At 45.0% G+C, this 22,527-nt stretch overlaps 1 protein-coding gene across 3 annotated transcripts in view; it reads right to left on the reverse strand.

Annotated features, from left to right (window-relative positions):
* Positions 1–8,758: 8,758 nt before the first annotated feature.
* Positions 8,759–22,527, reverse strand: part of Smim3 (small integral membrane protein 3) — a 51,300-nt gene continuing 37,531 nt past the window's right edge. For all 3 annotated transcript variants that reach the window (XM_016003670.3, XM_042264307.2, XM_006985119.4), the window contains exon 2: positions 8,759–10,076. In XM_016003670.3, coding sequence (XP_015859156.1) covers positions 9,887–10,069 — 183 coding nt within the window. In that variant the 5' untranslated portion in view covers positions 10,070–10,076 and the 3' untranslated portion in view covers positions 8,759–9,886. The remainder of the gene's footprint in view (positions 10,077–22,527) is intronic.

Here is a 22,527-nt window from a genome sequence, read left to right on the forward strand (position 1 = left end):
GCATATTTACACAATGGAGTGCTACTCAACTGTTAAAAAGAAATGACATAAAATTTGCAGGTAAATGGATGGAACTAAAGAAAATAAATCATCCCGAGTGAGAAAGACAAACACGGTATATACTCATTCGTAAGTGGATATTAGCTGTAAAGTGAAGGATAATCAAGATACAATCCACAGAGCCAGAGAGGTTAAGTAACAAGGAGGGCTCAAGGGAGGACACAAGGCTCTCCCTGGGAAAGGGAAAATAATAGATTTCTTGGGTAGACTGGGGGAATGGAACAGGAGGGATCGGGTGGGGGGATGGGGGAAGAGAGTACTGTGAGACATGACTGGAATTGGGAGACATTTTGGTGGTGAGGTAGAAACCAAGTACAAGGGAAATTCCCTGGAATCTATGAGAGTGATTTTGGTGAAGACTCCTAATAAATGGAGGATACAGAGCCTGAACTGGTTATCTTCTGTAATCAGGCAAGACTTTCAGTGGAGGGATTGGGATACCAACCCAGCCACAAAAATTTCTTCCTGCAAGATATGCTAGGGTAAAGGTGGCACAGAACTTGCAGAAGTGGCCAACCAATGACTGCTCCGACTAGAGATCCATTCCACAAGAGGAAGCCTATTGCCACCTGGGGGTGGGGGCAGCTTCCAGCAGTGCAGGGCGCAAAGGAAATCCTAGTAGTCCACATACTGTGACTTTTTTATCTGAGGGGCTTAAGGGGAAAAGACACTCAAACACTAGTCTTCTTCTGTATTCTTTATTTTTGTGTTCTTTATTCTCTTTTCTTATCTCTATACAGAAATGTCCCTTCTGTCTCTCTATTGATGTTTTCCCTCTAACTCTGTCAATGTTTTCCTCTTAATTCTCTCACTCTTGCTGTTTTCTTTTTCTCTCTTTCTTTATTCTTGATGTTTTCCTTCTAATTCTAACTTTATTCTTCCTTATTCTCTTGACACCTTGAACTTCAATTGCCACCGGCTGCTCCTCTGACATGGCCACTGGCAGGAGCCCATGCCAGACACTGCCTGAATGGCCAGGAACTAGGGGCTGGATAACCCAGAGACCTAGGATAGAACCAAACACAACTGGCAGGGAAAAAAGTCAATAAAATGATTCCTGGTAATATTCTGCTATACTCATAGACCAGAGCCTAGCATAATTGTCATCAGAGAGGCTTCATCCAGCAACTGATAGGAAGAAATGCAGAAAGCCACAGGCAAACATTAGGCAGAGCTCAGAGAATCCTGAGGTAGAAAGGGAGAAAGTATTGTAGGAGCCAGAGAGGGTCGAGGACACCACAAGAATACGACTCACAGAATCAACTAACCAGGGCCCATAGGGACTTACAGAGACTGAAGGGACAATCTGGGAGCCTGTATGGGTCTGACCTAGGTCCTCTGCATATATGGTATGGTTGTGCAGCTTGGTGTTCTTGTGGGACTCTTAACAGTGGGAGCTGAGGCTGTCTCTGACTCTTGCCTGCTTCTGGGACCTTTTCCTCCTACTGGGTTGCCTCATCCAGCCTTGATGTGAGGGTATGTGCCTAGGCTTATTGTAACCTGTTGTGCCATGTTTAGTTGATATCTCTGGGAGGCCTGCTCTTTTCTGAAGGGAAATGGAGGAGAGGATCTGGGGGGAGAGGGGAAGGGGCTGAGAGGAGAGGAGGGAGGGGAAACTGTAGTCGGGATATAACATATGAGAGAATTGATTAATTTCTGAAATGATAGAAGAGAGCCCTGAGACCTGACCTTTTAGTGCAGAGAAGAAATTCCATGATTCTGCAGGCAGCTAGCGGCCTTATGAGTAGCCCTGGACAAGACACTATGATAATCAATGAACACCAACAACTGAATTGACCAAATTGAGACTTTTAAACAAACAGTAAAAGAGACTCCCACCTCCTAGTTCATGGGGCTGAGGGATGTGGGGACAACTGAATGAGCCTGAGGACAGAGGGAGTGTATAGAGCAATAGAACCACTTGTCCTCCTTTAGGTACAGTTTATGCAATCCAAGGCAACACAAGGGACATGAATCTCTGATGAACTGACCGATAGGAGCCATTAGGGAGCCGTGGTCACCACAGGATGGGGTCCCATGAATATCAGCAAGACCACAAAGGGCACACATTATAGAGAACTGGGCGCGAGAGAGCCAGTATTCAATGTCCAGCTTCTTAGGCAGAGAGAACTGTATTCACGGAGAGCTAGGGGGGCACCATCAGCTATGAGCTTGTTGTGCAAGTCTGAGGACCTGTGTGGGATCCGCAGTACCCACACAGAACTCCGGGTGTTGTGACACATGCCTGACACCCGGCCCTGGGAGCCTGGAAAGAGCAAGATCCCTGGGGCTTGCTAGTGAGCTCAAGTAGCTGAGTCAGTGGGCCCCAGGTTCAGGGAGAGACGCTGTCTCAAAAATAAGATGGAGGAGCAACTGAAGAAGACAGCAAATGTTTTCTCCATTTTCCCCTATTTCTATTTTTTAATGCTTATACTTTTGATAGAATATTTACTTGGTTGTACTTTAATGTTTTAGTTTTATGTCTCCTCATTCATCAGTTTAAGATGTATTTTATCATTTTAATCATGTGCATGTGTGTTTAGCTATGCGGTATATACCATGTGTGGGGTTGCATAGACCAGAGGCATCAGATCTTGCAGAGCTGGGGTTACAGGTCCTGTGAGGCACCTGATGTGGGTGCTTGGAGACAAATCCTGCTCCTTGGAAAGAGCAATATATAATCCTAAACTCTGAGCCATCTCTCTAGTCCCACCCCTTCAAATGTTTATTTAATTTTGTTTATATTTCTTTTTTCATTATTGAGCAATCTTTTTTTACTCTTGTGTCACACACACACACACACACACACACACACACACACACACACACAGTTTCTTTCTGCTTTATTTTTAACTTTATCTTGTCTTTTTTTTTCTTTAAAAACTGATGTTATAGGTCTGGAAAGATGGTTCAGTGGGTAAAATATATGATAGGCAAGTCCCAGCATCCACATAAAAGCCAAGCATGGTAACCCCAGTGCTTGGTAGCTTGCTGGATACTCAGTCCATCTGAAACAGTAAGGTCAAGATTCAGAGAGACCCTGTCTCAAAACAAGCTGGAAAACAATAAAGGACGAAGTCTGACATTGACTGCGGGCCTCCACACATGCACACACGAGTGAGTGCACTCACAGAGACACAAGAAAAACTATTTTATGCACAGCACATTATATATTTAGATGATAATGTCCTTTTGTAACCTTACATAGTAAAAGAACCGGGGGATAGTGAAATGGCTCACACACATCTAGTTTGGGTGAACAACCAAAACCAATGGCAATAGCCTGTTTTGGAGTCTTATGATTTCATTGTCCATACATGCACAGTGTCTATGTTCAAACCCCTACTTTTTAGTTAACTGTCTTACAAGTAGTGGGATTTCATAGAACAGTGGTTCCCAACCTGGGGGTTGAACAACCCTTTCACAGGGGTCACATATCAGATGCCCTGCATATCAGATATTTACATTATAATTCATAACAGTAGCAAAATTAGTTATGAAGTAGCAATGAAAATAACTTTATGATTGGGGGTCACCACATGAGGAACTGTATTAAAGGGCTGTAGCATTAGGAAAACCACTACCATAGAGGTTTTTCACATATAGTTTTGATTAACCCATCTCCACACCTTCTTCCTTAACCTTATATGAACCTGATATAAGCACTGGCTGCCCTTCCAAAAGACCTGGGTTTGGTTCCCAGCACCCACATGGCAGCTTATAACCATCTGTAACTCCAGTGCCAGGAAGATCTGATGCTCCCTCCTGACCTCTCTAAGCACTGCATGCAAATGGTACACAAACTTGGAGCAAAACACCTTCATGCACATATAAAAATAAAAATTCTGGCGGGCCAACTGGGCAAGCACCACTACAGTGAGCACATATATGGTGGAGAGATGGAAGCGAAAGAGAAGAGGAATGGTTCACATGCTGTGGAGGGAGGCAGAGCTGGAGCGGAGACAGCGGTGAGGAACAGGCTGATGTGAGGGGCCTGCACTACCACCTGAGGCCATGTGGTGTCTGGGCCATGCTACCACAGAAGGCCATGTCTGCGTCCATGACCCTGCCACAGCCAGGGTCTGTGTTGATGTTCATGGCCAGTGTTGCCACCAAGAGCCATGCAGATGTCAGTGGTCTGGGCTGCCACCTAAGGCCATGTTGATGTCTGAAGACCACGCTGATCTGGGTGACCTCTGCTGCCCCCTGGGGCAGTGGTGATGTCTAGGCCCGTGCTGTGGCTGAGGGCCTGTCGGTGGCCCATGTGAACCACCAAAAGCCATGAGGATGCCTGTGGTCTAGGCTGCCACCTGAAGCCATGTTTGTACCCAAGGGCAGTGCTGAGCTGACCCCGCCCCTCACCTGCTGCCACACAGCAGCACCAGCAATGGTGTGGGCCTGGGAGAGGTGACTGTGGTGGTGCAGGAGAGCTGGCCTTGATCATGTTGACTCCGGGGGATGGCGTAACCACAGCCACAGGATCTCCATGACTCAGGGCCACAGCGGGATATCCAAGAGGAGTCTCGGTGTGGGTCCAGTACTGATGATGGATCAGATGCCAGGAGCCTTGAACCAGACCACGGACTCACTGCAATGAACATTTGCAAGTTAAGCTCTTTGCACAGAAGGGTATACTGCGTGGCACACCACAGCTCCCAGTGCCAACTAGGAGGAATGAACTTGTGATGGAGAGGAGGGAAAGACAGGGAAGTGGAGTGGTTGGAGACAGCTGTGTTAAGTCTAAAAAGGCTGCAGCTAACCGAGGAGCAGGTCGTTGCCCAGAGGGGTCCTCAAGATGTTTTTTTTGTTGTTGTTTTTGTTTTGTTCTGTTTGGGGGGTGAGGTTACAAAGGTGGAGGGCAGACATGGAAGGACTGTGAAATGAGCAGGATTGGGGTACATGATGTGAAATTCCAAAAAAAATCAATTAAAAAAATGTGTTTAAAAAAAGAACAAAATAAGCCGGGCGGTGGTGGCGCACGCCTTTAATCCCAGCACTCGGGAGGCAGAGCCAGGCTGATCTCTGTGAGTTCGAGGCCAGCCTGGGCTACGAAGTGAGTCCCAGGAAAGGCGCAAAGCTACACAGAGAAACCCTGTCTCAAAAAACCAAAAAAAAAAAAAAAAAAAAGAACAAAATAGTTGCCGAAGGTGAGTTGTCAACAGATGTGGAGACCCGTCAGTCCCACAGGGTGAAAGGCCCGTCTCCAGCTTTACCCTGCTATGCAAATAAACGTGAATTTATTTTTCGGAAATAATAATAATAATGGATAAATATTTTTAAATGAGTTTATTTTTATTTTACCTCCCTATATTTATCTGACTTGGTTATGGGTTTTTCCACGGTTAGGAAATTTTTAATTTTTCTTCTACTCTCCTGCTCTTCTCTCTTCCCCGACATGACTTCTCCACTCTCTCCTTTGTCCCGTCATTTATTTAACTTAGTTCTCAAAATTTTCTTTTGCCTTGCTCCTCTCCTTTGTCAAAGGGGAAGAGAGAAAAATAACAGCTTCTTGCTCTGTTTAAACCTGAGGCACTTCCTGTCCTGCTTTTGGGAGCTGGCAGTTGCTTTTGCTCCAAAAAGCAGTGGCCAGGCAGCTGCACAGAGGTCGCAAGCAGCATTTGTCCCGGACCACAGAACTGAGTGCAAGCATCAGCATCCGGACGCCCCGGGTTTTCCCCTCTGGCGTCCCCAGTGCCTGGTAACTGAGTCGGATGCTTAAACCTTTGTTTCTATTTCTAGAAACAGGACAGGAGCACCGGGCAAAAGAAGGTGTTTGGGAATCAGCTATGAAAAGGGCGCCGAAGGAAACAATTCCAGAAAGTTGTCCAGGGACAGCGGGGCTCAGCCCCAAGTTAAGATGAACCCGCTTTTTCCATAAACCGGATGTACATACCGAAAGCTTTGAAAAGTGGGGAGGAGGCGGCTGGCTGCACTGGTATAAAGCTGTCCACTAGATGGAGCAAGGTAGAAACTGCTTCCACTAGCGCGGGCAAGCCTTAGGAAACTGATTCGGCTGGCACCCAATAGCAACGGCAGGCAGGAAAAAAAATGGCTGCCTTCACCACGTCAAAAAGAGATCAGTGTTCTCCATAAGGGCATAATAATCAACAAACCTTCCAGAATACCATTCAAAACTGCCATGCACATGAAGAAAAAGCAAGGGCACTCAGAGAAAAAGTTAATAGACCTATCAAAATTTGCTTTTAAAAAAAGTTGATAAAATGAAAAAAAAAAAATGTTACTGACTTGGAGAAAATATTTGCAAATTAAGAATCAGACCTTATGCACAACATATAAAGATTTCCTTAAACTCAATAGTAAGAAAACAAGCAACTCGATTTTGTAAACAGGGCTAAAACTTCAACAGACATGTTAGCAGAAAGAAACACCCATGACAAATAAGCACTAATTCAAGTGAACAGTTCACACACCGGCTAGAATGGGCAAGGATTCCAAATGTGATTTAAGACACTTAGCAAGTATAACCTCGCCTCATGCTGCTGGGAATATGCCCATTAGGAAATAGCTTGCCCGTCTTAGAAAAGATAAATTCCACATTAACCAGCATTCCTGATGCTAGGTACTTACCAAAGAAAAATAAAGCAGGGTTAGTAAGACGGCTGAGCCGGTAAAGGCGCTCGTGGCCAAACCTGACACCTCCGTTCAATCCCTGGGACCCACGTGCTCAAGAGAGAACTAATGTCAGCAGGCTGTCCTCTCGCCTCCACCTACATGTGTAATATGTATATGCATAAATTAATATGTAAAACAATTAAGGACGAAAGGCTGTGTTCATATAAAACTGTACGAAGGGCTGGAGAGATGGCTCGGAGGTTAAGAGCATCCTGTGTAAGCATGAAGACTTGCGTTCAAATCTCAAGTGTGTGCCGGTAACCCCACTGGGGGTTGAGGGGAAGAAACAGGCAGAGCCCAGGAACTTGCTGGCCAGCCAGCCTGTCTATAATGGAAAGCAGATCGTTGAGAGACGCTGTCTCGGGCAATAAGTTAGAGAATGACAAGGACGACTACAGCAAGCCTTCTCTGCCCTCTGAATGTTCACACCAAGGTACACACACTCACATGCATGCACCACACAAATACCACACACACACACACACACACACACACACACACACACACACACGCACACGCACACGCACACGCACGCACGCACAATTTTAAAACCTCTGCATATGTAATGGTCATGGTTGCTTAATTCAGAAGAAGAATTTGAAAGCCATCCCTATGCTCATCCGCTAATGGGTAAGCAGGATGCGGCACAAGCCTATAGTAAAACAGAACCGAGTGGATACACAGGATAAAGTACTTCTGAAAGCATACGTTCTCAAAGAAACAAACCTCGAAGACACACACACTCCAGCATTGACCTAACATTCCAGAAAAGGAAAAAAAAAAAAAAAAAAAAAAAAAAAAAAAAAAAAAAAAACCTACACTGTCAGAGATCGGATTGGTGGCCCTGAATCAGGAAGACAGGCGATGTTATGAACAGAAAGAACACACAGAGTCTTAGTGAGGCAGAACTGCTCCATATACTGTTTGTGCGCCCAGCTGTGCTCTCCGCTTCCTCATCGGAGCCGTGAGAACAGCTGTTCCTGAAGGTCTCTGTGGGTTTGGAACCAGCTCCTCCATGCTCTCCGGGTGATGAACTGAAACAGAGCCACAAGAAAGCTCTCCTCCTTCCCGTGGGGTCAGGTGCTTCTGTGACAGTGGCGCAACCATACCCAACACCCAGCCCAAGTGGACCGAGACACATCCCTTCCGCCGGCCTCCCCACGCCCCCTTGACGTTTGCCGCTTTACTACAGTGTGATCCGTGGGAAGCTTGTTTGTTCTCTCTGCTCTGGCTTCCTGATGGCCTGCGCACTCCTTAGCCTGTGTGACTGGACCCTTCCTTCATACTGCGTGGACCTTTCAATCTCCTTGCTTCTGTCTTCTACTTCTCTGCCCCTTAACACCCCTACTTAGCGTACTCCGGGCTCTGGACTTAGCACCTCACTCCACACTGTGGAGAGTGATCCTGTCCACTGAGGACCGGATGAGTCCGCTTTTGATAGATGATACATGCAGTGCCGGGCACCAAAACAGGGAGGTAGATCATGATAACAGTGGTAGCCAGGATGATGAGGACAGGACCATACTTCCTATCTTCCAAACCATAACTACAACTGCAAACTCCTTCTCAAGGAACTGAAGAAGACTGCCAACTGCATCCTGAAGGAAGGGCCCAGAGCTCTGTGGTAAAGCCGTTACCTAGCATGAACACAGCCCTGAATTGACAGCAGAACTGAAAAAGCAAAACACAGTTGAGTTGAATCCTTTTATCTAGGTTCTGAGTTCAGGTAAGTGTTCTTTTTTTTAATATATATATTTTTATTAAGAGATTTTTTTCTATTCATTTTACATACCAAGCACAGATTCCGCTGTCCTCCCTCCTCCTGCCCCCCAGCTTCCCCCACAACCCACCTCCTCCAAGGCAAGGTCTCCCATGGGGAGTCAGCAGAGCCTGGTACATTCAGTTGAGGCAGGTCCAAGCCCCTCCTTCCTGTACCAAAGCTGTACAAAGTGTCCCACCATAGGCACTAGGTTCCAAAAAGCCAGCTCATGTACTAGGAACAGGTCCCGATCCCACTGCCTGGGAGCCCCAGGTAGGTATTCTTAAAAGAAAAACTTCACACATGCTCAGTGCGGCACTTTATTGGAAATTGGATACATACATCAATGAAGTAAGATCAAAGTAAGCATCATTTGACACAATACTATCCTAATATCTATGCTATCTTCTTACATAACAATAGATCCCAAGATGCCCCTGACTTGGGTATCAAAGGGCAAGCTTTAATAGTCTAGAAATATCTCTATATAAATATAAACCATAGCATCTAAAATAACCATCGTTGTTTTGAGTCAGGTTCAAGAGTCCTGGGAAATCTCTTAAAATAATAAGTACTTTAGATGGCTGACAGAAGGGCTTGTAACTCAGTGACAGAACACGGCCCCAAGTTCTCCAGTGCCACAAAAAAAAAATGACTAAACAAAAACACGAAGCTAACGACAACAAAGTTCAGGCAGAGGGAAATTCTCTCCTGGGGGGGGGGACACACAAAGGGGCTGGAATGCTGGTCAGAAAACTCAGCCACCCTGCATTTCCAACACTGCTTGAGCATCAAAGCCAACAGAGACGTGAGACTCGGTGCGGAAAGCGAGTCACTGCACCGGCTCCTTGGGCACTGTGAAATTACAGCAAAGTTCTCCTTCGGGTTACACGGGGCAGAGATTGGCAGAGACGCTTTTGAAACTTGTGCTCATCTCTCTCTCTCTGCCATACCAGCTCCTTCTCCCCAACAGAGAAAAATGGAAGAAGTTTCACAAATCAAGAGTTTGATTTGCTGAGGATGGGGTAGACTTGCACGGTTTGGTGCGAGGGGCCCTGGCCAAAGCTGCTCTTTCCCAGTCTCCCTCACCTCCTTTACCGTCAGCAGCTTCAAGGATCTTTGGGTCTGCAAAGCTTCTCACTGCACGGCACACATCTGTGTGGCTTCACTGCTCACCAACAGCATTCACTTCCATTAAGTCACATGATTCTCAACCCTGGGAAGCGGGAGGCAGGGACCATGACCCCTGGTTGAAAGCTAAGGAGCTTGGTACCCACAGCGTTAGGTCCCTTGGTCAAATCCACACTGTCAGCCAGCTGCAGAATCAAAACTAAAATGCAAGTCCAACTCCTGCGTCTTCCCCGCTGTCTCTCTGAGAACAGGCTGGGGGAGAGACCTGTGTCCTTATCACACGCCATCCCACTTTCAATGGTCTCAGGCAGCCCCATTGAGAACCGGATGAGTCCGCATTCGATAGATGATGACTGCAGTGGCCGGGCAGAGAAACAAGGAGGTCATGACGACGATGGTAGCCAGGATGATGAGGACAATGGCCCAGATATCCAGGATGTGCTTGGGAAGGAGGACATCCACAGGTGATTGGCTGATAGCATCCATGTCGGCCCTGGAATGGACAGGAAAGGAAAGTCAGTTTCGAGCACCCTCTCCCTGCCACCCTCCTAGGAAGGAGATCTCCAGAAGTCAGAGTTGCTGTGATCTTTAGTGGTGTGATGGCATCATTTGCCGCAGCATCCTATTACCAAGAACATGCAAAACACTTTTTAATATTGCTTTTTATTATGTGTGTGTGCACACAAGTGCACATGTCTGCATTCATACGTGTTTCTGCAGAGACCAAAAGAAGACGTCAGGTCCCCTGCAGTCGGAGTTATAAGGGGTTCTGAGCCGCCTGACCTGTGGGCTGTGTCCTCTGCAAAAGCAGCAAGTGCTCGTAACCACAGAGCCACCTCTCCTGCCCCTTATGCGAGGCACTTTATGACTACTAATTCAGTCTATCCTCATGTCAGTTACCAATCCAATGATAAGGATTATCATTGGATTATCATTGGATCAGTTACCAATCCAATGATAACTATTCGTGTTAGGTTTCTTAGCCTTTTATCTTCAGTTATTCCCATGATTCCTGTATTCCATTGATTGACAATGGAAATCAAAGCCATGTAGATGTCATGAATTTGGCCTAGGAAATAAACCCAGATAGATGAACTTTTCATGCTTATTGTTTAAACTACCAGTCTGTTTCCCTCATCCATAAAGTGATAGTTCACTGTTTTTGCTGTGTCCCATTGCTTTTTTAGGGGGGAGGGAGAATAGGTGTGTACATATGCACATGAACATGTATGTTCTGTGTGTGTAAGCTATAGGACAAGGACAACCTTGAATGTTATCTATAGGTGTTATCTATCTTGCTTTGGGGTGTTTTTTTTTTTTTAATAGCAGCCATATTTTTTTTAAATTAGGCAGGAAGTAGAAAAGAAAGCCCCTATACAGGGCCATATTCAAGGCATCTTTGGTTTCATGGGGTTAAGGAAGACAAAGTGTTTGGAAAAATCCAAGTGACCCCTGAATTTTATACTGTGGCCCCTCACAGCCCTCATCTCGGCAGAACCTAGTATTATGCACTGGAACCCTGGGGCAGGAAAAACAACACTTTCTTTACTCTTCTTAAAACTGTTGACAGCCACGTGGTAACAGAGAAACACAAGCAAGAACGGTGGCACACAAGGCACTGTGGGAAAGCTGGCAGAGCGCATTTGTCACCATCCTAACCGGCTCCACTCAGCTCCAGCTACCAGTGCACAATGTGGTTTCCGAGTCGGGGTCTCTCACTGGGACCTAGGGCTTGTAGATTCAGCTTGGCAGACTGCCAGCAAGCTCCAGGGATCTGCCTGCCTCTGGCTCCCTGGCTCTGGGATTGTAAGTGTGCACTACTACATCCAGCTTTTTACACAGACACTGGGAATTGGACTTAGGTCCTGTTGTTTGTGGCAGGCACTCTAACAAATGAAGCAACTTTCTTTTTTCTACAGAAAGCCTGCCTACTTATTCCTTGTGGGTTCCTTGGGACATCCACCAAGCACAAGGATGGAGATCTGACTTAGGCATAGCATGGAGAATCTCAATAAACACATTTTGGGAATATGCAAGGGACTCAGACTGGTCCACCAAAGTCTTCTCCAGTACTTTTATGCCCAAGCTCTTGGGAAAGGGTCGGGGTGGCTAAATTGAAAGGCTGTATATCTGGGAAGGGTGGGGCTCTTATGTTCACAGGTAGAGTGCCTGTCTTTGAGTTAAACACAGGTAGAGCCTTGACAGTGAGCACCTGAACCAAGTTACGTTTGATGCCATTGGAAACCCTAGACATGCCAAACATATGAGCCAGCCAATAATTTCCAGGTTCTGTTTAAACCAATGTCCATTTGGTATCTTCTCTTGGCAGCTTTAAATTAAAAGAAAGTTCAACATGCCTGTAATACAAGTGAGAAGATAAGGCAAAAAGATCAGGAGTTTGAGGCCAACCTGGGCTACAATGTAGCAAGACCTTGCCAAAAAAAAAAAATAATAATAACTAAATTCAGATAGGTAAGACATTCTGTTTCACAATGTCTCAGTGTCTTGGTAGTTGTTCTCAAAGCACCTCAGGCCAAAGAAGTATCTTGCAATTTTGTGTACTAAGTAGTTAGGTTGAAAAAATCTAATAAGTATAATAAGTATTTCTGTCATAACAAGTTAGTATGCATATACCTGTTGAGTACTGTTGCGGGGGGGGGGGGGGGGGGGCGGGGGCGCGTGAGTAGCCTCAGATGCTAGAGGCATGGATTTCCCCAGATGTTAGCTTTGGGAATCAAACTCTGGTCCTCTGGAAGATCAATAAATGCTATTAACTGCAGAGCCATCTCCCCAGCCCCTTTGAAACTTTTTAAACTTTGGGATATGACTAGACAATGCCATCTTCTTCTCCTAGTCTACGTTAATTTTTGTCTAGATCTAACATATCAATAGCAACCATCAGAAACAGCTGCATGGAACACCACCTCCAAAAACCACATAGAAAGTTCAATGTTAAACTTGATCTAGCAGTTAAGTAGTCTGGGAGATTTTTCAACATCACTATTTCTGTCAAAAATGTTACTGAAAAGGAAAAGGGGCTGACAAATGAGACCTCATGAAACGTCAAAGTTCAGGACAACAGTAGAAACTGAGTAAAGAGACAGCCTACAGAATGGGAGGAAATCCTCACCAGCAAACAAACTGACAGAGGATTAATAACTAGAATACACAAGGAATTCAGGAGAAAAAGTAACCAAAAGAAAACATATAACCAGTCAGAAATGGCCTGTAGAACCGAGCAGAGTTCTTAAAGGAGAAACACAAATGGCCAATAAATATTGTTTTAAGTGGTAAATACCCATTGGCATCAGGGAAATACAAATTACATCTACTTGGAGATTCCATCTCATCCCAGTTAGAATGGCTATCATTAAAAAAAAATGAGAACAAATTCTGAGAAGATGAGGATGTGTGCGAAAGAAAGTCCTTATCCACTGTTGGTGGGAGGTGTGGCCGCCATGGAAATTGGTCTGGAGGCTTCAAATAAATAAATAAATAGATAGATAGATAAATAAATATGAGGCAAGCAAATCTCTGTAAGTTAGAGACCAGCCTGATCTACATAATGAATCTCAGGCCAGCCATGGATACCCAGTGAGAGCCTGTCTCCAAAATAACAGTCATATGACCCAGCTATACCACTCCTGGGCATATATACAAAGGACTGGATATTTGACCACAGAGACTCTTGCACATCACCCATGTTTGTTGCTGTGCTTCTCATAATAACATGGAAATGCAGCCAGCCTAAATGTCCATCAACTGATGAACGGATAATAATTACATAGTATATATACACAATGGAATTGCATTCAGTGATAAAGAAAAACAAAGCTATGATATTTGCAGGGATATGTATGAAACAAGAAAAATATACATTCTCTTAATATAAAGATCCTCACTTCCAACTTTTATATATTTGCATTTATGTAGAAGTCAGAAAACTAGCAAGTAACCTGTGGAAAGGGGGAAAAAGAGGTTTTAAGGGGTAAGGGTAACAGAACACGTGTGATATGGAAGTGGAAGAAGGAATATTGGGGTGAAATGTTTAGGCAGGGAGGAAGCAAGGGAGATGAGGCAGAGTAGCAGACTGGGAAGACTATAATTAAAGAGTAAATTAAAGATGCATGAAAGGGTCAAAAGGAAAGCTGACACAGGGTAGAATAATTTTAAAATCTGTTTTTTAAGTATTAGAGTAGAGGTACCCTTCATGGGAGGATAAAGCTGTTCTCAGAAGCCAATGACTTATTAAATGAAATCTCAGTGCCAGACAGTGGGTTACCTTCCTACAAGCTGTTAGTCACAAAGGCCCTTGAAGCCCCCAAAAAACGCAAACAGAGTGCCCCTGCTGTTGGTTCCCCACCAGACCTAGATATTAGGACCCCACCACTAAAGACGCACACGATCCGGCCATGGGACAGACAGAAATCAAGGCAGACCTGGGATGAAGCCTCCTCCCTTCCGCCTAGCCCTCGCAGTGCTGGAAGGCTCTAAGCTGGGGAGTTGTCATCAACGGTCTTCCTGAGCGGTAGATTCTGAGTGCAAGCAACATTACCGACCAGCCAAGCAAGATGTGCCCACTGGTGCAGTGGCGGCAAATCCAGTGCAGGAATAAGAGGCCAGCTTCTGGTTGGACTTTAAGGCCCATCCACACGAGAGAGAATTCACATCTGAAATTATGAACTCAGTCAAAAGCCCATGAGGATGGGGAGCTCCTGGGCTAGTGGGGAAGCTACTGCTCTGGGGCTAAATTATCATGACGTGTCCATCAAACTGCCTTCTGAATAATTATGTTTGTACCCATAAATTACTGCTGTTCTCAGAGAAGCTTCTTTTTATAGTAGACACGCTAACGGCAGAGCCTCATAACTGGTCCAAGTGCAGAACATGACTACTGAATGTCAGCCGTAAATAAAACATGTATGTCATGCCCTCCAAAGGTTCAGGAAACACAGCAGAAGAGGAGGCAGAAAGAACGGAAGAGCCAGAGGAAGCCGAAGACTGTGGTGGAATGCTGTCTTCTGGGTAGAACGTGGATGGCCACTGCACTCTTGATATCAAAGCAGCTGTCACCACCTGCACAAGGCCTGGACAACACTGGGCCCATCAATATCCTGCCATGGATGGGTGAGGGGTTCACGAAGTCTCCCCTTCCCGGAGGATCTATAGGCAGTCGATGGTTGTGGGGAAGACATTTTCTTCAGTGGTGTGATCATCAGTAAGATGCCCATGCTCCTGAAAATAATTTTCACCCACGTTCCCATAAACAACCACAATGAGACTCACTGGGTCTCTAAAACATAGAGGGATTTGGTGAGGTGGCTCAGCAGGTAAAGGAACTTGCTCTCCCCCCTGACCATCTGAGTTCAATCCTTGGGTCTCACACAGTGGAAGGAGAGAAATGAATCACCCAAGTTGTCCTCTGACCTCCACACATGCACCACGGTGCCCTCAAGTGTGTGGCACACACACACACACACACACACACACACACACACATAAACATCTTTTTTTTTATTTTTCTTAAAGACATGAAAGTAGAAGTAGGGGTCAGTTAGAAAAAGGATCAGAGGAAGCAAGAGGGAAATGAGAGAGTAAGAAGAATGTGATCAAAATAGATTATACATATATATGAGAATATCATAATTAACCCTACTATGTATAATTATATATGTTAATAAAAACAAAATGAAGTCTGGCATGTGCAAAGAAAAATATATTAAGAACCTACAGCTCCCCTGTGTAGATGTAACCAACCGTCTTATTAAATAAGAAACACAGAACCAATGTAAAAGAAAAAGCCAAGAGGTCAGAGCTCAGAGCTAAAACCTTACCCTTCCTCCTGTGGTGGTCCTAGCTCTCCAAAAGAGACCTACTTCCTGTGTGTATGTCTTTACATAGTCTTTCTGTTCTGCCTTCTCATTGGTTGTAAACCCAAACACATGACTGCCTCGTCACTGCCTGTAAGTACAGCCCTCCAGGTCTTAAAGGCGTATGTCTCCAATGCTGGCTGTATCCCTGAAAACACAGAGATCTATGGGATTAAAGGCGTGCGCCACCACTGCCATGCTCTTGCTATGGCTCTAATAGCTCTGACCCCCGGGCAACTTTATTTATTAACATACAATTAAAATCACATTTCAGTACAAATAGAATACCACCATACCCCTGTTTTCCCTTCAGTGAGTTGACTATGGCTCCCCAGGTCACCTCACTGCACAGCTCGAGACCAATAATGCAGTGCACTCTCTGTCCAGACGACATGAGGCTGGCACAACCTCCTACAGCCCATCTAATCTAAGACCTCTAATTCTATGACTCCAGGTCCCAGGAAAATTCCCAATTCCACTCTCATTTCCTTTTTCCCTAACCACCAGCTTGTCTTTCCTGATGCCTCTGATTCAGTGCACCTGTTACCACTCTCTGGTAGTACCTGTCACACCCAGGACCAGTAGATTACCCAACATATACATACTGTACAATGGATACAATTAAAACGTCCACTAATAATAAGATTAAATGAGGAATATCCATATGCTATAGTTTAGATATAGACTGGATGTGTCCTTCATGGATCCCTGTGTTAATCTAATCTCCATTTCAAGATATTCAGAAGGTAGAAAGTTAATTCAATGATAGTGTTTTGAAGCAGAGCCCTTGAAAGCTGGGCATGTTAGCACAAGCCTGTAACTCAGTATTTCAGAGACAGACACAAGTGGGACTCAAGTTCGAAGCCAGCCTAAGCTACACAGAGATGTTATCTGAGAGGGGGGGTGAGAGAGAGGGAGAAAGGGAGAAATAAGGAAAGGAGGAAATAATTTGACATTGATGAACTCCAAAATATTTTTTTTAAGATTTTTTTTAATTTTATGTGTATGAGTGTTTTTGGTTGCTGGGTACCACCTGTGTGCAGTCCCATGGAGGCCAGAAGACGAGTGGGATCCCTTGGAACTGGAGTTAGAGGCAGTTGTGAACTACCATGTGGGTGCTGGGGAAATCAAACCCAGGACCTCTGCAAGAGCAACAAGTGCTCTTAACTGCTCCATCAGTCCAGCTCCACCCACCCCACCTGCTGCCAATATTTTCTTAAAACAAGGTCTCATGTGACTAGGCTGGCCTTGAATCTACTATGTAGCCAAAGATGACCTCCACCTCGGGAGTGCTGGGCTCACACGTGTGCATTATGCTCAATTCACACAGCGCTGGAGAGCAAACACTTGACCTCTGCGCTATACATCCTCAGCCCCCACCAAAGTAATTTAAGTGGAAAAAGAAGGATAAATAAGGTACAAGATAGTGTGTATAGGGTGATCCCTTCAGTTTAGATTTTGTAAATTGAGTAGATAGGAAAGTAAGGACACAACCACGGAAAGTATTTGTGAGAGTAATCCATCCAATGAAAGGGCTAATAGCGGTCACCTTCTGGTAGAGTTCACCAAAAATACAAGATACTTTTGCTTTTCATTTTTTGTGCTATTAGGTCACTTGAATTTTCTAAACATGAGCATGTATTGTAATCTCTTTATCTTGACTGAATAGAGGGGAAAATAGAATTGGAGAGGAAGTTCTTCCTGGTTTTCTCTGCTGAAAGGATAAATACATGTATAATTTTTAAATAAAATTAAGACTTGAGACTAGATCAAGAGTCACCAAATGGTATAGACTATGGGAAGTAAGAATCACCTTAGGATACAACAGCAACAACAAAAACACTGCTTTCTGGGCCTCAACCTTGACTTACTGAAAGATTAAAGGATGATGGGAGACAGTTTGTCCTGTCACCCAGGCGATCCGAATACACAGCCAGGTTTGGGAGGCCCTGGGGTCTCAGGCCTTTTCCAGCGCTAAGATTTGAGAATCCGGCCTGTGTGCCCCGCAGCCAGGCTGCTCAGACTTGATGATCAAGGAGCCCTGGCAGGAGGCCCAGCACCCGCCAGACTGTCAGGCCGGGGCCTGCAGAGAAGGGAGAGGCACAGGCTGCTTGACTCAGTCACAGAGATGGAGTCACTTTCTCCAAAGTCCAAGACACAGAAGCTTGAGTCACAGGAGACACAAACTGCTCAGGACGCATGGGGGTGGAAGAAATCACTCTGTGGTCTCCTGATTGCATCAACAGTCTGCCTTGGGCCAGAGGAACCCCACAACAGTCTTCCAGGAAGCCCATTAACATCAAACAGTCTCTGAAACTTCAAATGCCGGGAACACAACTTCCCTGACGGATTTTTCATAAGCAAAACCTGTCATTTACAGTAAAGCAGGCTTCAGGGCTCGTCCACAAAAAGAAATCATGGACGATGAAAGTGTGAGCCAGTCCTGTTTCAGAGGGTGTGAAGGGGAGGTCTTCAGCACTCCTAGCCCTTCTGAAGTAAGCATTAAATCCCGCTCCACAGAAGAGAATCCATGCCTGGTATTGCCCTCAGTCAAACACATATTCTAATCATACCCCTGCTCCTACAAAACTAAGCAAGCAAGACATGTAAATAAACGCTTTTTATAGCCCACACCCAAGACTATACCAGCATTGCTCTGGTGCAAATGAAGTCATGGGTTATGAGTTCTGAGTACATTCGAGTACATGTGCACACATACTTGCGTATGTGGGGGGCAGTGTGCATGAGCCACCAAGTGTGCATGGAGAAGCAAGAGGTCCATGTCATACATCTTCTTTGTCAATCTCCAACTTATTTTTGAAACGAGGTCTCTCACTAAACTGGAGCTCACAGTTTAATTTTGACTAGACTGTCTGGCCACCAGGCACCCAGATCCTCCTGGCTCCACCTCCTGGCTCTGGGATTACAGGCATGCAATGCCACACCCACCTTTTTTACCTGGGTCCTAGGGATATAAACTCAAGTCCTCCCCATTTTGTGGCAAGTGCTTTAACCGATGAACCTTCTCCCCAGCACAAATGAAACTATCTTTAAAACTCAAAGCATGGGCGGGGGACAGAGATCCATTGAGGTGCTTACTCTGCATGAGCAAAGGATCCAGCATAAACTGGGCACAGAGGAGAATGCCTGTAGTCTCAGCTTGTAGGAGGTAGAGACAGGAGGGTCAGAAGCTCCTGGTCATCTTACATGACAAGTGAGTTAGAAGCCTGGGTTACATGAAACACTGTCTCAAAACAAAAACAAATAAAACAAAAAGAAAACCAAAGGGAGGAAACCGATCAGAGGAAATGCTTCAGTAGAAGACAGAGAGAAGGATGGGCAGCTTGAGTTCCTGTCCACTCTGAAGGGTTGAATAAACATCCTTGAGACCCTAACTAAGCACATAAACACAATATAAATTATAAGTAATACCAACCAGGTGGTACTGGCACATGACTTTAATCCCAGCACTTGGGAGGCAGAGGCAGGAGGATCTCTGTAGAATATAATTTTAAGGTGTGTTAGTTTTGTTTAAATTGCATTTGTTTCTGTGAAGCTGTGTTACTGTGCCTGTCTAAAACACCTGATGGTCTAATAAAGAGCTGAATGGCCAATAGCGAGGCAGGAGAAAGGATGGGCAGGGCTGGCAAACAGAAAGGATAAACAGAAGGAGAAATCTGGGAGGAGAAAAAAGGATGGAGTATCCAGAGAAGGAGCCAGCCACACCAGGGGCCAGCCACCCAGCTACACAGCAAGCCACAGAGTAGGAAAGAAAAGGGATACATAAATAAAGGTAAAAGCCCAGAGGCAAAAGACAGATGGAGATAATTTAGGTTAAGAAAAGATGGCAAGAAACAAGCCAAGCTAAGGCTGGATATTTATAACAAAAAGCCTCCGTGTATGATTTATTTGGGAGCTGGGTGATGGGCTCCCAAAAGAGTCAAGAGAGAAAATAAACAACAACAGATCTCTGTAAGTTCAAGCCCAGCCAGGTCTGCAGAGCAAGGTCCAGGACCGCCAGGGCTACACAAAGAAACCCTGTCCCAAAAACAACAACAACAACAACAAAAGCAGCACTAAAACAAAACGAAAAATTTACATGGTCTAAAAGTAAAGGTTTTTCTCCTAATAAAAACTGTCATGTTCTCCCTGAGCCTTTCCGCTTCCTGAGCTACTGTTGGAGCACTCTCAGGCACACGCATGGGCAGGCGGCAGCTCTATCTACATCTTACTCTTCTCTGTCCTTGAGCATGGGTCCTTCAGCAGGCTGTTTCTCCCCAGGTAACAAGCTCCAAAAACCAATGAAAGAATAAATTTGTCCCCAGAATAAGAACTAAACAAATCATGTTCTGCAGCTTTAATTGCACACTAGAAAAACTTGAAGAAAAGCAGGGCCCTCAGCCTCTGCGGCTGGCTTCTGTTTGACCTCATTTCAACATCCGGGTGTATCGGTCCCTTATCACTACATAAAAACGTGTATCTTGGCACATCTAATGAATAGCAATAGATCAATTTCCTTATCACTTACTTCGCAGACAAACTGCTTGTAATTTCTGATTAATGGTCCATGTTGGAATTTGGCCCAAACCATTTACATCATAAATTTAATCCGACCATTGATAAAAATATGAAGTTTCTATGACTACAGGCAGTAAACAGCAGTCAGTCCCAACTGCTGTCATTTTGAGCTAGCAGAGTTGATTTATCTCATGAGTGAACAATAAACTTCAGCATGCATTCCAGAGATGTGTGCACTCAAGAAATGGCATTCACGGCCAGGCACAGTGGCACACAACCACAATGCCAGCACTTCAGAGGCTGGAGGACCAGAAGTTCAAAGTCAGCCTAGGAGACGTGGAACCCTGTTTCAGAAACTCAGAAGGGGGTGAATCGGGCAAGCACGGACTAGTGCCGATGGGGACTCTGCACACGCCACTCTTCTCATAGGCACTTGGCAGCCTGAGACCCTTGCCTGCACTTGCTGTGTGCACACGCCCCTCTCCACGATGCACCTGGCCACCTGTCTTCAACCTGGGACTCCTACCTGCATCAAGCTATACACACACCGGACAGCGGAGTAAGTTTCTCCCTTAGTAATGACCAAATCTGGACAATTTGCATTCAAACATATTCCCAATACATCTAGGTAAGAAGGCAGGAGTGATCCAGCCTGAACTGGTTTGGTGCATGTGCAATAAAGTAGATTGTGTCCTCTAAGAGAATTTTTAGAGAGAATTTCCCACTTACCATCTTACGCCCATGCTTAAGTAGTTAAAATTAAATGCATTGTGGGAAGGGACAAACAGAACAAAGAAATGGATTTAAAACTTATGAAGACAGCTGCAACACATTCCCATACCCAGGACTCAAGGAACATGCGGAAGAGGGAGCAGAAAGACTGCAAGAGGCAGGGGATCAGCGAGTTTGCTGTGAGATTGTGCCTCCTAGTAACATCACAAGCCACATCCATTGAGTCTCACTAACATGACTGCCCAAATGTGAGCTCAACAAGGAGGACACCAGTGGACAGACATGCCAAACTCGACAGGGAAAGCCCACAGACCTCAACCATACACAGAGGACTACAGGCAACTGAGGAAAGCTGGGAAGGGAAGAGAACACCAACTGGATGTCCTGTGCCGAATGGTCAGCCCTGAAAACATACATTAGAAGCATTTTATGCACTCAACAGGTTATGTTTAGGAACACTGTGTGTGTGTGTGTGTGTGTGTGTGTGTGTGTGTGTGTGTGTGTGTGTGTGTGTGTGCAAGAACAATTAGTAAGAAGAGACCATGAATTTGAAGGCAATCCAGAAGGAGTATATAGGTGGATTTGGAGGGAGGAAGGGGAAGGGAGAAATGTTACAATTAAATTATAATCTCAGAAATAAAAAGTAAAACTTAAAACTGTCAATCAAAATTGAGAACTTCCTACACCTTAGCAGCAACCCCCCTTGAACCCCATAGCAGGAAGCCCCAACGGTAACCAGGGCCCTTGGATACCTCACTCACATGGCCGTCACCTTGACGGCATATCTGATCTATTCTTTGGTTTTGCTTTGAACAAAGTTCCCCTGTTACTTGTGCAAAGTTTTCCTTATTATTTTATGTCAATTCTTTGAATAAGAGATCAAGAACCTGGAAACCTCTGTCCCAGACTCCATCCACAGGGGGGCTGGAGAGATGGGTCAGCAGCCAGGAGGGCTTGCTGTGCAAGCATGTGGACTGAGTTTGGATCCCAGCGCTCACATAAAAGCCAAGCATGGCAATGCGCACACACCTATAATCCCAGGCTGTGGGGAGCAGACACAGGGAATTACAGGGACTTGCTGGCTGCTGCCATCCTAGCTCTAAATTCACTTAGAGACCCTGTCACACAGAAATAAGGTGAAGAGATATAGAGCAGAAGACCCGGCATCCTCCTCTGGCCTCACACACGCACATGCATGTACATCACACACATGTACTATATACACTATCACACACAGAAAGATAGATAGACAGACAGACAGACAGAGAGGAGGGAAGGGGAGAGAAAGGAGGAGGAGAGAATGGTAGGAGGGCTTAACTGATTTAGTCAATTTACTGAAAGTCAATAACTACTGAATTTTGTTTTCATTAACAAAAGCAAGTATACAACTTTTTTTAAAAAATGTAGTTTTTCTTGTTTATTTTGTACAGAGAGAAAGAAGGCATGGAGCAGGATGGGTGGAAGCTGGGGAGGATCTGGGAGGAGAGGAAGGAGGGGAAACAATGGTCAAAATATATTATATGAAAAACATTCTTTTTTTTTTTTTTTTGGTTTTTCGAGACAGGATTTTACTGTCTAGGCTTGACTGTCCTAGAACTCACTCTGTAGACCAGGCTGGCCTCGAATTCACAGAAATCTGTCTGCTTCTGCCGAGTGCTGGAATTAAAGACGTTCACCACTACCACCCAGAGGAACTATTTTCTTAAGCCATCAAGTTCTTTGGCAAAAGTCAAAATTAATATACTCAACCAATATCATCACATAGCATATTTAAATGACCTCATTTTCATAAATTAAAATTTCTCATATGTTGGTTGTCAAATG

The sequence above is a fragment of the Peromyscus maniculatus genome, chromosome 19 (assembly GCF_049852395.1).
Source record: "Peromyscus maniculatus bairdii isolate BWxNUB_F1_BW_parent chromosome 19, HU_Pman_BW_mat_3.1, whole genome shotgun sequence".
NCBI lineage: Eukaryota > Metazoa > Chordata > Mammalia > Rodentia > Cricetidae > Peromyscus > Peromyscus maniculatus.